We start from the raw sequence: 14,631 nt of genomic DNA on the forward strand, positions 1-14,631 counted from the left end.
TGTTGCAGCATCCCGTGATCAAAATTCGGATGCTTTGCAACTGGTTTATATTTATGATGGTTGCAGTATCCCAGGGTCATGTGGACACTTTTTGTGATCTTCTGACGAACAAAGTCAATGGGAAAGCCAGATTCACTTAACAACTATGTTACTAACTTAATAACTGCAGCGATTCACTTAACTGTGGCAAGAAAGCTAAAAAAAATGGGGCAAAACTCACAACTGTCTTGTTTAGCAACAGAAATTTTGGGCTCAATTATGATCGTAAGTTAATATTGCCTGTAGTTAATATTGCTCAATTAAGACTACCCTAGGAAGAGTAAGTAATGCTGGCAGAAAAATGTTACGGCATATTATTCTCTTGTTTAAAGTCCTAGAAAATGTCCCATCCCTGATTTAATTATGTTTTAGTTTTTCTAATCCAGACAATCATGTTCTCAAGTTAGGAATAGTATGTCCTTACTTTTTTTCCCTTACATACTTTTTATAGTTCTGTTATTCTTGAGAGTTCCCTGGAGCATACCAGTACAATCCTCTTGTTTCTCAATCACCTCATTGTGCCACAATCTGATCAGTTTGAGTTTGAGTTTGAGTTTCATTTTATTTATATGCCGCCCTATTCCCTACGGGACTCAGGGCGGCGCACAAACCCAAGGAGGGGAAGGGAAACACAAAAACTACACAAGAAATACAAGGCATATAAAACAAACCAACAGCCACACGATTCGAGAGGGGAAGGGAACTCATCGACCCCAGGCCTGCCGACACAGCCAGGTTTTAACGGCTTTTCAGAAGGCCTGGAGAGAGATGAGGGTCCAAATCTCTGCGGGGAGCTCGTTCCAAAGGGCCGGAGCCGTCACAGAGAAGGCCCTCCCCCGGGTCGTGGCCAGATGACATTGGCTAGTAGACGGAACCCGGAGGAGGCCTAATCTGTGTGATCTAATGGGTCTTTGGGAGGTAACTGGCAGCAGGCGGTCTCTCAGCACTTACCAGCTTCCTTTACTACTAGGAGGAATGATTTATGATTCATGGGATGCAAGTATAATAATCTTCTCTTGCCTGTCTCTCAGTGCCTCATCCCACAAAGAAATGTGAAAGCTAATAAGTTTAGTCAGCTGGAATGCTTGCCTTACAGTATATGAAAATCAAAACTCTACCACACAGATGAGCCCAACAATTCTACTTACCCTACTTATTGAAACTTTAGCTCTCCTTGGATGCTGGATATTTATCAGGTATATATTAACTAAAAGCACCCCAATCCTCCCATAATTAGTTAGGAGTAGGAGAAAGAATTTTTTTAAAATGTACCAGGAGGAATATACGTATTTTATTATCTGCTTTCAGTGACATTCCATATTACCTGCTATCAGAGAACTGAATACACCACAACCTTTGAGAAACATGTCATTTAGATAGGAAGCAATTTTATTTTCTATAAAACTAGACTGACATGAAATAGGGAAAAAAACTTAGAAATGGATTCACACATGCTCTAGAAATATATTTTACAGGTTTACTCTTTTTTTCATTCATTAGGCAGCCATCTAGTATCAGCATTGGCTTGACTTTCAACATAATCTTCAGAATGTATCTACTGATTTTTTTAGAGTATAAGACACACCTCCCCCCCCCCCAAAGAGGCTGAAAATTTGGGTACATCTTATACTCCGAATGTAGCCCTGCCGACCCCCACCCTTCGGCATCCGTGCGTCCTCTTCCTGGTTGTAGGTTGCCAGACAATGGCTTGCATTTTTGGGCTCCATGCCTCGCATTTTCAGCCTCCAAATGGTCAGTTTGAGACCCATTGAAAGGTCTGTGATCGCCAGAGCACATCACCATCGATCACTGCCTCTGCACGTCGCGTTTTCAGGTGGCGATCAGTGTTTGGAGGCTGAAAATGTGAGGCGCGGAGCCCAAAATGGCAACCCAGAACAACTGCTGCCTTCTCTTATCTCTTCTGCACTTGGCCTGCTTTACTAATTGCAGCTCCCTACGACGATCAGCTGTGCTTTAGAAGCTGCTATTCAGCCCCAATGAGGCGCATGTGAGCACACTCACAACCAGCGAACTAATGTGCTGAAGCTGTGCTGAAGATCACTAGTCAGATGAATACCTGGTAGGCAGAAATCCCCCCCCCATTTTTCTTTCCAAAAACTAAGGTGCATCTTATAGTTCAGAGCAGCTTATACTCCAAAAAATATGGTATTCTACCTTTGATACTTTTGCTACACCAAACATATTAGAGTTATTTTAAATTTTTAAAGTAAAAAAATACCTTTTTGTTTAATTTCAACCAAGTTGAGTACCCTTTGCTGTCCACATACTGCAATCCAAAAAACCAGACTTCTCGTAAGCCAACTGTTTTTACTACCTAAAAAATAAAATCATATCAATATCAAAGAATCATCTTGCCATGGATGTTTTGCTGCTGCCATTAACTGTTAGAAGTCCTTCCTTGATTTAGTGATATACAAATGCAATAAATAAATATGTATTTCCTCAAGAAAAACAGCAATCTGTATCAGCCTATCAAGAGAGAACTTTGAAATATTATAACTACAATTAAAAAGAAGAATTCTGAAATAAAGATGGCCAGGTAGTTACAGAGCAATGCAGTTATCATTGAAAAAAATGCCAAACCATTTTAAACAAAGTCACATCAGCTGCAACTTTGTTTAAATACACACCAAAATTACTATAGAAAATCTTCTCATATGAGATAATTTTATGAAATGACAACTATTTTATTGGGTTATCAGAATGTAAGTGTGTCCTGCTAACAGTTAAAACAGAGGTTAAGTATATAATGTGCTGCAGACTAATTTTGTGCCTGTGGTCACTGGTAAGCTGATTTAATTGAGTGAGATGCTAATCTCCCCCCACCCCCAACCCCAGCACACTCCTTTGGAGCAAATGAAAAATCAGTTCATGCTTCCCAAAGACAAATCATATATCTACAAATAAGACAAGAATAGAAACTTCCTCTTGCTATTATTTCTGAGCTTTTGGCATTCTAAGCATGTTGCTTCTATTTCTGGCATAACTAGGTATTCTGGTAAACTTCCCACAATATGAATCACAATGAAGTTATTCTTTGAACAGTTTCCTTTTTTATGGGAAACTTTACACAATTATAGTGGATGTTGCCCTTTTTGGAATGAATACAAGAAAAACCACAGATCAAATCTTTCTCTTTGTTATCATGTTTTGCAATATAATTCCAATGCTAAATAGGATCTGAACAACTTAACTTTGTACCAATGCTATCTTTTTCACCTACGAGAAGAAAGGAGGAACTTAAAAATATTGCTTATATCTCATAACAGTTGTATGGATTTTTTAGAGTTTATTTTTTTACTTTATTTTTTTAGAATGTAAAAACTATATTCTACAGAATCAGGCTATTATTCCTCGATGTGTTAATAGATTATCTTTTGCAAAAAATATACCACATTATCATTTACACAAAATGTAAAATAAAAATTAAAAGATGGAGACATACATAAACTCAACATTTATACCTGATCAAAAAGCTGTTTCCCTGTTGTGTTTGGCTGAATGGCAAACTCTAGCTCTGCATCCATGGTGGTAACCCTTACATTAATCTGCAGATAACAAAAATATGTAATATAAATACAACATTTTACTATATTAATTTAAACAATAATATAATCCCAAATGATATTGATATGGTCAGCGTCTCACAAACTCTAAAGAATATTAAAATTCAGAAGAAGTTTTCTTATATATTAATATTTTATTCATTGTAACTAAACCTTTTGGGCAATGATTAAACACACAAACATTATATTTATCAAAAACATGTTGAATTTAAGATAATTAACCTTTCTCCAAAAGAAGTATATTTAGACAGCATTAAAGAGTTATAAATATGCAAGTCTTACTTCTCTACTTTCTCAATTATTATTGCCAGTGCCCACTGAAACCAGTCCTGGAGATTTGCCCAAATGTGTACATATGCAGTACATATACACACAAATTTTACCTAATTAATTAAATCACTGTGAAAATAATGCACTCAATGTGTACAATTATTTATTATTATTAAATATACACATATGGTCAAAGGGGGGGAGGGGGCAAGATACAAAAATGTTTCCCCTGCAGAAAGTCCCACTATGCTGTATGACTCTTACTACCAGCTAAGTGTGCATAGGCTCTTGCCACTCTATTTACCTCAGCATACTTATTGTAAGATGGGATAGAATTATTATTTTTTTTGGGGGGGGGGATCCTTGAGGTACTTTTCCCTTCTGATTCCAAAAAGGGTATATTTTAGTAAATGGCTTTCGGCTGAGCTGCATACACAAGGAAAACGATGCAGTTTATTCCATAGCATGTTCCACAGAGCTCTTAGTCCCAGATAAATTATGTTCAAGACTGTTGCTTTACTCAGTCAGTTTACTACTGATATCATTACTTTTCCCTTGGCATCCACATCCAGCAGGATGCAATGGAGTCTCTCTCCCTCTCTTTTTCATCTTGTAAATCATCTTCTAAGTCAACCCTCCCCTTACCAAGAGGAGAGAGGGCAGAAAGAAAGAATTCATCTTTTTGAATAAATTCAGTAAGTAAATAGATAGCTGAACACTCAGCTGGAGCATTCTACTTTCAGAATAACTCTCTTCCTAATGACTGACATTTGCACTCAGAACTGTAGCATGCTGTATTTGTCAGCAACCTTGTGACAAATCCTCTTATAAAAACTACATTAGTAACAAATCTTAACTCTATAAATGCCAAATAAAACTGAAATCACCACCTATAACATAATTTTAAAATGCTAACTTTACCAATCCTAATTAGTCCTTGAAAAATCAATCCACTGCAAGATGAAAGAGCTTCACTGAAAGTTTGGAGTACAATTTACATAATTTCCTTAAAACAAATTATTTTCTTATATGTATGTATGTATATATTTTCCAAATTATTTTGTTCTAGTAGTTGGAGTTCCCATAGTTCTGTAGACATTGCTATAATTTGTTATTTAAATATGATTGTAAGAGCCTCTAAACAGTAATTAAGATAACATTCTAACAACCAAGTTTAGGAATAAAATATTAATAGTTGAATCATTGCACCTGTCCTGCAAGTCAATACAAAACACTCTTTGCCTTGAATCTCAATGTAACTTATGGAAATTTGTAGAAATTTTTCCACCTGCTACCTCAAGGCACTGTGGCACACCTTGAAATATACTGAGACACATCCATGAGCAATATAAGAGAGGCTGCTGAGGAAAAATAATCCCTCCAAAATAAATTTCGTATTTGTCAGTAGCCTCTATACATGATTCCCATACTGTATAGTAATCAGAAGGATTTTTCAACCTCCAAGGATACATTCTGAGACAATACTGTGATTATGGGGGTGAGAGAGACAGTATGAGAAAATTTCCTTCCATGAGATTTGTTAAATTAATTTATGACAGGATCCATGACTTTGTCTCTAGTCTCCACAGAAGTTAGAAATGTGGATCAAGGGAGAAATGATGATACAGTTGTGAGTTTTTCATAAGAAGGTTAAAGTCTGTACTGTAATCCACTGATTTTTTTATATATGTATATGTATTAATGCACTGGCACAGGGCAAAATTAATTAAGTACTAAAAATGCATCACAGGTAGTCCCTGAGTTACAACTAGTTATTTAACAACCATTCAAACCTACAACAGCCTCAGATCTTTATGGCCTAAACCAGTGTTTTTCAACCTTTTTTGTGCAAAGGCACACTTTTTTCATGAAAAAAATCACGAGGCACACCACCATTAGAAAATGTTAAAAAAATTTAACTCTGTGCCTATATTGACTATATATAAAGTAATTTTCCCACGGCACACCTTACACTATGTCACGGCACACTAGTGTGCTGCGGCACAGTGGTTGAAAAACACTGGCCTAAACCACTTCTGCCAAGCGTAGAATGTCATGACAACTCCCCCAGTCACTTTGCAACCAGCTCACATTTATGACCAGTTACAGCATCTTACAACTGCAATTTGTGACTTTTTTCCTGGTTTCTGGCAAAAAATGCCCACTTGGGGGAGTAAATTCAGACTTACATCCATGTGATTCGCTTAATAATTGACAAAAAAACAGTAAACATGTTGAGTCTGGCCCCATGGTGCCTTGCCTTACGATCTCAACAACTTACAGTCCCAGTTGTAGTTTTAAGTCAAGGACTATTTGTATAATACAATGACTAATGATGATAATACTCCAATGATAAATTATACTGAAGGTGAAAGTTAACCCTCTGAATTAGCAAACCACACATTACCATATTTTTCAGAGTATAAGACGCACCTTTTTCCCTCAAAAAAAAAAAAAGAGTCTGAAAATCTGGGTGTGTCTTATATACTGAATACAGCATATTTTGCCTCCTGAAACCCTGCCCCTTCACCAAAATGGCTGTGCACAGCTTGTAGGAAGCTTTCAGAGAGCTCCTGGGGGCTGGGGAGGGCAGGGCAGAAATGAGCAAAAAATGGGCCGTTTCTTGCTCAATTTTGCCCTTCCAGTCCCCAGCACTCTATAAGCTTCCTAATGCATTTTTTTTTTGACAAAAAACGGGCCCGTTTTCACAAAAAAGGGCCATTTTTTGCTCGCTTTTGCCCCCCCCTCCCCAGGAACATTCTACAAGCCTCCTAAGGAATATTCATGCCCCTTTTGGGGGGGGGGGGAAACGGGCCATTTTGGGGTGGTTTGCAGAGTGCAAAAACTTTTTTTTTAATGTGCCTCTTCAAAACCTTGGTGCATCTTATACTCCGGTGCGTCTTATACTCCAAAAAATACAGCATATGCAGGCTATAAAGAGACAAGTATGTAGCTGCATATCCACCATGCTCATGAAAGATGCAAATTCTAATGCCTTCTTAAAATGCTAAAAATCTTTCTCTAACATATATTTTTAAAGAGAAAAACAAAACTCTGCATTATAGAGCCATGCATAAATATTAGATTTTATCAGCAAAAATGTTACTTATTATCAAGTCTATATTCTAGTTATTTTTGTACAGTATTTGTATTTAAACAAGATAAACACAACTGGACCATCTTTTTCCTGCCACAAAACTAATTTATTTCTAATTGAATTATATATCTAAGCAACAATGTTCAATTGTTTTTTTTAATAATACAGAAAATGAAGGTACAGATAACTGAATAATTCACGACAGTGATTAGTTCTTCAAAACAGACATAGTATTTGGAAGGATAAATACAGGATCACTAAAAAAAATCAGAAACCCAGATATGTGGTGGAATCTAGAGTTTTGTCCAGGGGAAAAGTAAAAAGGCTGGCTAGTCTTGAGTTGCAGATGGCAACAAAGTAGTTGAAAGGAGATCCTCCCTAAAACTTTTCTCTGTAGTGTATATGTAGTAGTTGTGTGGTGGGTGCTTTAGTCTGGCAAAATTAATGTCAGACGCAAGCAATCAAAAATGACACAAGAAGCTGATCAGAGTATTTTAAAAAATAAAGAAATCTGAGGAAAATTTGATTTCCATTCCATAGAAAAACCTGAACATATTTCATAAATTAATCAGTTTCTAAACAAGAATCCATATTTTTATTTTTGTTAAAGACTGCTGAGGATTGTAAAAGTTTCATACTCCAAAATCACTAGGTCTCAACTCTGCCTTCTACCATTCCCCCACGTAGACATTGAAACACTATAGGTAAAGCTCACTCACCAACCAAAAATGGGACTGCCAACTGTTGTTAAGCAACATAGCATCAAGTGACTACGGCAGATTTAGCTCAGTCCCTTTTGGTCATTAAGGAAATCATCCATAATCATTGTATGATATCACTGGACCACAACTAGCAACTTACTGCCAGTGTCTCAATCGACTTTGTCAGAATCTGACTGTGAAGCTTGCAAATGGTGATCATGTGACTGCAGGACACTGTAAGGGTCATGAAAACTTGTTGGCTGCTGCAAAGCACCCAAATAGCAATTAGGTAATTGCAGGGACGTTGGGACAGTCATAAGTTCAAAGACTGTCACAAAGCTACTTTTTCAGCACTGTTGCAAATTTGAACAGTTGCTAAGCAGAGCCATCATTAATAAAAAATTACCTGTATTAAATACTTTCAGAAAAATCCCCCAAATATTCAGAAATTTGTCAGGCACAAGTCCAAAGATAACACAGTGAAATTTAATCAAATCTGATCCTTACACCTAATGGACAGAATCTTACCAAACTAAATCTATAATTCTCTACCCTAATATAGATCCTGAGAAATTTTAAGGTGTGGCTATCCTGAACCTCTTACCCCACCTACAACCAGCTTGGGACTGCAGTCTCTTAATTTATGTTTTTCTTTAGAATATACTGTTTTCTCCCTGGGAAAGTTCTGTGCCGCCAAACTCCCTCTACTGCCTCTGTAGGGGCACATTCCAACACAGAAATAGCTTTTTTTTTTTTTAGGAGGAGGAGACAAAAGAAACAGCCCTAAACACACGGGAAAACTATTCTATTTTATTTTAGCTGCTTTACCACTATTTGGGATCAAGGGAAGAATAGATCATTTGGGTATACTGAAATAGGAAAATATTCCTTCACTTTGTACACTATATTCCTTAGTGATTATTAGGGATAATTTATGGATTTTAGGAATTAAACGTCTACCAAATACTAATAAGGTTCCATATGGATTACTTACTGGTTTCGGCATTTTCCTTTTCTTCTCTTTTTCTTGCTCACTCTTGTCTTTTTTTCTGCTAAAACAAAATAATTATATATAGTTTATATTATATTACTCTATTGTGAAATATTCATACAGTAATTTTCCAAACTACAATAGTTCCCGTGAGTAGAATAATGTATATTCTTTTACTCACGTAAAACTATTTTCATCTAGTTCCTATGTTTTAATTGAAGAATAAGCTGTAAAGCAATATGAGAGATTTCATAATGTAAGTTGAATTTGAATTTTGAATTAGAAGTTTTAATTATAAAAAGCTGGACTTTACAATTGCATTTTGATCATATATTTTTGCTCCATAGTTCCCGTTTTCGGGCAGTTCCAGGTGGCAGGGATCGGCAGCAGTGACTGGAACTACCCAAAAACACAATGCGCAGAGGCCAAAAATGGGGCATATGGAGGCCGAAACGTGACATGCGGAGGCCAAAAATGCAACGTGGGGAGGCTGCAACGTGCAGCCTGGAATGGTCTAAAATGGAGCATTTGAAGACCAAAAACACAATGCATGGAGGTCAAAAACATAAGGCACCGAGGCCAAAATGCGAGGCTTCGAAGCTGCGATAGTCTGTGGCAATCCCTACAGCCTGGAACAGCTGATATGCCTTATTCTTAAAAATCAATATTTATATAGATGAAAAGAATCATTTGACCATCATTTTTACCTTTATCTGTCACATGAAGTTTACCGAAAACATTAAGATATTTTTAATTATATAGTGCTATTCTCCAGATGTGATCTTCATGTAATTAAAGAGTAGCACTTATTTTATTTTCCAGTATGTATTAATCATTATATTTTATTCCCAACTCTCCTTGAAACAAGTATCTTATAAACCATAATTAGAAAAATGTTTTGGAATCTGCAATGTGAATTATAAACAAGGCTGAAAGTTTCAAATTCCAAAACACAGTCCTACACCAATCTTTTAGAAGTAAAATGACACACATTTTCCAACATCATAACAAACCATATAACAGAAATTAGTAACTCACTACTCTCAGACACCACAAGATGCTATTAATGTTAAATTTACGATGTCACATTTTTACAGAAAAAAAACTTGTGTAAATTAATCTGCTTATCCAGTTTTTTAGAGTACTTTAAAAGTGTGAATCTGTAGCTAGAATAAGGGTTTTTAAAAAGTAATTCACTGATATGCTAAACATACATCCCTAAACATGGGACAAGAACAAGCTTTGGGAGACAAACTGGTTAAAATTATGGATCATATATCTACAATGTGACTGAAAGAGGTGAAGGGGATTAACAGATTTTTTTTAAAAAACAGGTTAAAAATCTCATGGATTATCAAAAAGATATATACAAATTTGGATGAATAATCTATTCAGTATCAAATGAAATCCAATGAAAAATATAAACTGATCAACTTTAGGATAAATCATCTCAAATATTTTAGTTCATTCACAAAGGGCCTAAACTGCAATCTTTGTGGGTAAATAAGAGGAAAAAAATCCCAATAAAAAACAAAGATTCTTAATTTCATGTCTTAAAAGAAATTGATGAACAAATTTAAAAAGAATTGTGTAAAAATATTTGCCTTACCACAATACCATTGAGTTTGTCTTAACTTTAACACAGTATTAGTAATTTGTTTTTTATAAAGAAAAACCTGTTGTCTTCATTATTAGGATCAAAGGCATTCAGGGCAGATATCCACAACTTTTTTTGAGTTAGTAGATCAATTTCTACAGCATATTGTATTGATTGCTACAAAAAGATTGCAACGGTGAATAGTCAGTTACAAAGCATGTACATGAAGAGGTGAAGTTGCCTTCAACCTCACCTCAGGATGTAACTCAGGATGTTCCTATAAATACTAGTTTTCCTTGGATTTTTTTTTTTTTTAAGAAAGGAAAATAGCCTTCCAAAATAAGAATTGGGTTATAGCCATTACGGATGACTTACATGCATTCTTCATGTATCAGACGGCTGATACTTTGCTTTACAGCATTGTTCATATATTCATTTTTAAACATTTTAAATAGATATTAGAAAGTCAGGAGAGACAAGTATACTGGCAGGTACAGTATCTGTTATACTATTATTTATAGTCAACATACTAGAAATCTGGATTCAGGGATGGAGAAAGTAACCTGCACATATCAAGATTTTATCAATATGATAAAAGAGTCAACAGATCCTTCATTCATATTAATATTAAAATACAAAGCTATCTCACCCCAAAGAGAAATAGGATTTTCAGTATATTTTGTTTTTTAACTTTTTAAAAATTCTGTTCTTTTTAATGAATAACTCAAGATGGCAAACACACTAAATATTCCTTCCTTCTCCTATTTTTTCTGTAACAATCACCCTATGAGGTGAGTTGGGCTGAGACCTTAAAACTAATCATCAAAGGATAGTTTTAAAACTGGTCTAGAAAAACATTTTATCAGCATATTTAGGAAGACTATGGCTTGAATATCAGTTGCCAGAATCAAATGTGAAGAGTATTGTTTTTATTTTCACCTTGTAATTTTCCGAAAGTAGGCATTTGATTGAAATCAATTGACTCTTGGGCTAAAATAGAAGGTATATTAAATAAATTAGTGAATTCAACATTATCTAAACATTACATTTAGTAACAGGCATAGGAAAAAGTAATTCTTCCTGTGATGAAGTCCACCCCTCAAAAATAACCTCTCTAGGAGCTACTATCTGCACTCCTGCCTACTTTCCCTCAAAGAAATAAAATATATGGGAAGTAATATAGATTTTTGTTAGGGGAATTGAACAAGAGAAAGTTTAAACATAGTCTTCATACCCGAAAGTCCCCCCTTCCACTATTTTACAAAAAAATAAAGCAGGAGAGATATTTTTTAAATGCATTTCACAGACTATATTGTCATCCACTGCAGGTGCTCTTCTGTTCTTAAACCACAAAAGAATTATGGACTTAAAATTCAATTATCTATGAAAGTTGCCTATATTACATGCAGGTCAATGAGACTCGAACAAGAGGTATTGCAACCAATTTTTTTCAATAAAATACTATTTGTTTTCCACAATAGGCCATCAGTTTGAACAGTTTCATACAAGGTTATCTTTATTAAACTATTTTTTCTGGTTTTATTATGAACGCACAAGTGGATGCTCCTTGCAAAACTAAATGAAGCACTAACATTTTGTAAATGTAGAATTCTGCAAAACTAAAGAAGTTTTCACATCTGTGTCTATCTGTTATATGATTAGGACACCTGACTCAATTCTTGTAGTACTCCTGATATTTTATTGTGGGGTAAAATTAAGATTTACTGTGGAATAAAAATTAGGGGTATGGTGGCCTAGCAGTTAAGACGTTAGGCTGGTCAACAGAAGGTTGGCATTTGAGACCAAGCACCAGGTAACAGGGTAAGTTTCTGTTCTTGCCCCAGTTCCCCCCAATCTAGCAATTTGAAAGCATGCAAATGCAATTAGATAAATAGGTACCACTTCAGTGGGAAGATAAGTGTATAATCATGCTGGCCGCATGACCACAGAAGTGGCTTGCTTCCTCGGCTAGGAAAAGGAGATAAGCACCGTCCCCTAGAGCCAAACACAACTGTGGATCAATGGAAACCTATACCACATGACCACAGAAGCGGCTTGCTTCCTTGGCTAGGAAAAGGAAATAAGCACCGTCCCCTAGAGCCAAACACAACTGTGGATCAGTGGAAACCTATACCTTTACTTTAAAATTCAAAACTCTTCATCTTTTTAATGCTGGATTGAAATAACTGAATCTAGTAAAACCAAGTAAGACAAAGGAAGTCAATTAGAAACTAGAGAAACATTTCTCTCTCCAATATTCTTGTTAGCAAATCTTCTAGACTTCTCCCTGGCTCCTAATATAGTGAATGACAGGAAACTGAGTACAGCTTTGGCAGAATTGACCACAGGGATGCAACACAGTTTAACTGAAACATTTCAAATTCAAAAACGTAAAAATGTTTCTAAGTTCAAAATAGGTTGTCCCAAATATACTGATGTTATTCACCATTCCATAAAAGTTCTAAGTTCAAATGTCCTTTTGTGAATGCAAAACGTGGCTCTTTCAGGTAAGAAACAATTTCAGAATGGTTTAAAAAATATCAGAATACTTTTAGTAAGAGGAAAAGAATTTTCTCAGATTTTTAAAATGTTTCCTTCAAGTTTGAAATGAGAGCATCGTAAACACAGAATGTTTGAACTCTGAAACATTTGTTAATATGTTAATGTACTTGTCCCCATTTACTAGTCAAGGTATACGAGGGAAATATTTTAGCTCCCTTTTCTTTTTCTTTAACCAGTTATGATTTTACCAGCAGCATGGAAAAAAGGAGTATCTAAACAATATCTAGATCTTCCATGAAAACACAGATAAAATTGTTTGATGTAGATATTGTATATCCCAACTCCTTTCTTGTATAGAAACTTCAGTGCTAGAAATCTGGTAACTTCACTCATTGGATATTTACTCAGAAGTAATATGCAATATGCTTCCTAATAGAGCTATCTAGAATTGCTGCCTTTACTAGATGTAATAGTGAATAGTTCCAAATAAGCACATATACGATTAATAATCAGAAGCTCTTCTTTTAGGAGCAAAACCTGCTATGTCTCAGAGCACTTATTCCACCTAACCTTGCCTTATAGATTCATATTCAGCCCATTTCTTCTAACTTCAGGTGCCACCCCAACCCATATCTTATCCATGGCCAACAACACTGTGGTGGTTGTTGTTGTTGTCCAGAAACAGAGTGGTCAATGCCTGGAATGCACTACCCAACTCTGTTGTTACATCTCCAAATCCCCATAACTTTAACCTTAAACTGTCTACTATTGACTCAACCTCATTCCTAAGAAGTCTGTAAGGGGCATACATAAGTGCAGCATCCTGCCTACCGCCCCTGTCCTACTGTCCCCATTTATTCGTACCCATTTCATGTTTAGTCTTACACCTGTTATCTTGTAAACGATTGACAAATCAAATAAATAAATGAAAATAAAATAAAGGGAAACCTACGATTTGAATATCCGTACTTTATTCTAGTTATGGATAAGTGATGCAAAATCTGCAGCTCACACCCACCTTTTTTTTTAACCTGAGGGGCTAAAGGGAAAATGCGAGGAAGGGGAAGTGGGGGCGGGGGGGGCGGAAATCCGGCGAAAAGAAGCTCTGGAATATGCTTCCCTGTCAGGTAAAGAGGAGGAGAAATCGCGGTGGGCAAAGGAAAAAGCAACGCTTCGCTGTCCTTCATAAATCGCCGGAGACAGCGAACATCGCTTTTTACACATCCCACTGCGACCTGCATGGCGGGAAGCCGCCTGCCCCAGAGCGGATTGGAGACCTCAGCTCCCCACGAGCAAGCTGGCGTTGAGGACAGCCCTCCGTCCGCCACTTCTGGAGAGCGCCAGGTTCCAAGGCTTTTAGGGATACCGGCGGTAGAGAAACGTAGGGACAAGGCGAAGAGCGGCCTAGTGGTCGCCACGATAAAAAAAAACAAAAACAAAACGAGCTCCTAACTTCTCTCCCCACCCCGACTCGCCTCCTCACCTGCCGAACTGAGGCGCCGGGAGCGGCCAGCTCTCCTCGGATGCTTTGCTTCCGAAGGTCTCGACAACTGACTTGGAGTCGACCTAAAGGGGGGGACAACAAGCGGACGGGACACGTCGATTACACAGCTTGGCTGGCAGCGTTGATGAGACTCTCCGAGGGCCGCGGCGGCGAGCTGTCGTTTCCCTCAGGGGGGCTCGCTAGATTTGCGGCAGCGCCGCGTCCGCTGACAGATCCGCAATATGGCGGCACCCTTTGAGATTTTTTTTTCTCCCTATCACAGCGGTTGGCGCCTCCGTCTCGCTACGGAGCATGCGCGGACAGAGAGGGAAGCATGCGTGCTTCGGCGGGATGAAGCTGCGGC

The 14,631-nt window shown here is 37.0% G+C and overlaps 1 protein-coding gene across 2 annotated transcripts in view; it reads right to left on the reverse strand.

Annotated features, from left to right (window-relative positions):
- The window catches only part of RDX (radixin), a 34,493-nt gene extending 20,143 nt beyond the window's left edge, over window positions 1–14,350 (reverse strand). Inside the window, exons 1-4 of one of the 2 annotated variants that reach the window (XM_032219456.1) lie at window positions 14,268–14,350; window positions 8,689–8,743; window positions 3,525–3,608; window positions 2,279–2,374 (exon numbers count right to left, since the gene is read on the reverse strand). In XM_032219456.1, coding sequence (XP_032075347.1) covers window positions 2,279–2,374; window positions 3,525–3,608; window positions 8,689–8,700 — 192 coding nt within the window. In that variant the 5' untranslated portion in view covers window positions 8,701–8,743; window positions 14,268–14,350. Of the gene's footprint in view, window positions 1–2,278; window positions 2,375–3,524; window positions 3,609–8,688; window positions 8,747–14,267 lie in introns of both variants that reach the window. The other variant, XM_032219455.1, reaches the window with a different exon arrangement.
- Window positions 14,351–14,631: the final 281 nt, after the last annotated feature.

Source organism: Thamnophis elegans, chromosome 6, assembly GCF_009769535.1.
Source record: "Thamnophis elegans isolate rThaEle1 chromosome 6, rThaEle1.pri, whole genome shotgun sequence".
Taxonomy (NCBI): Eukaryota; Metazoa; Chordata; class Lepidosauria; order Squamata; family Colubridae; genus Thamnophis; species Thamnophis elegans.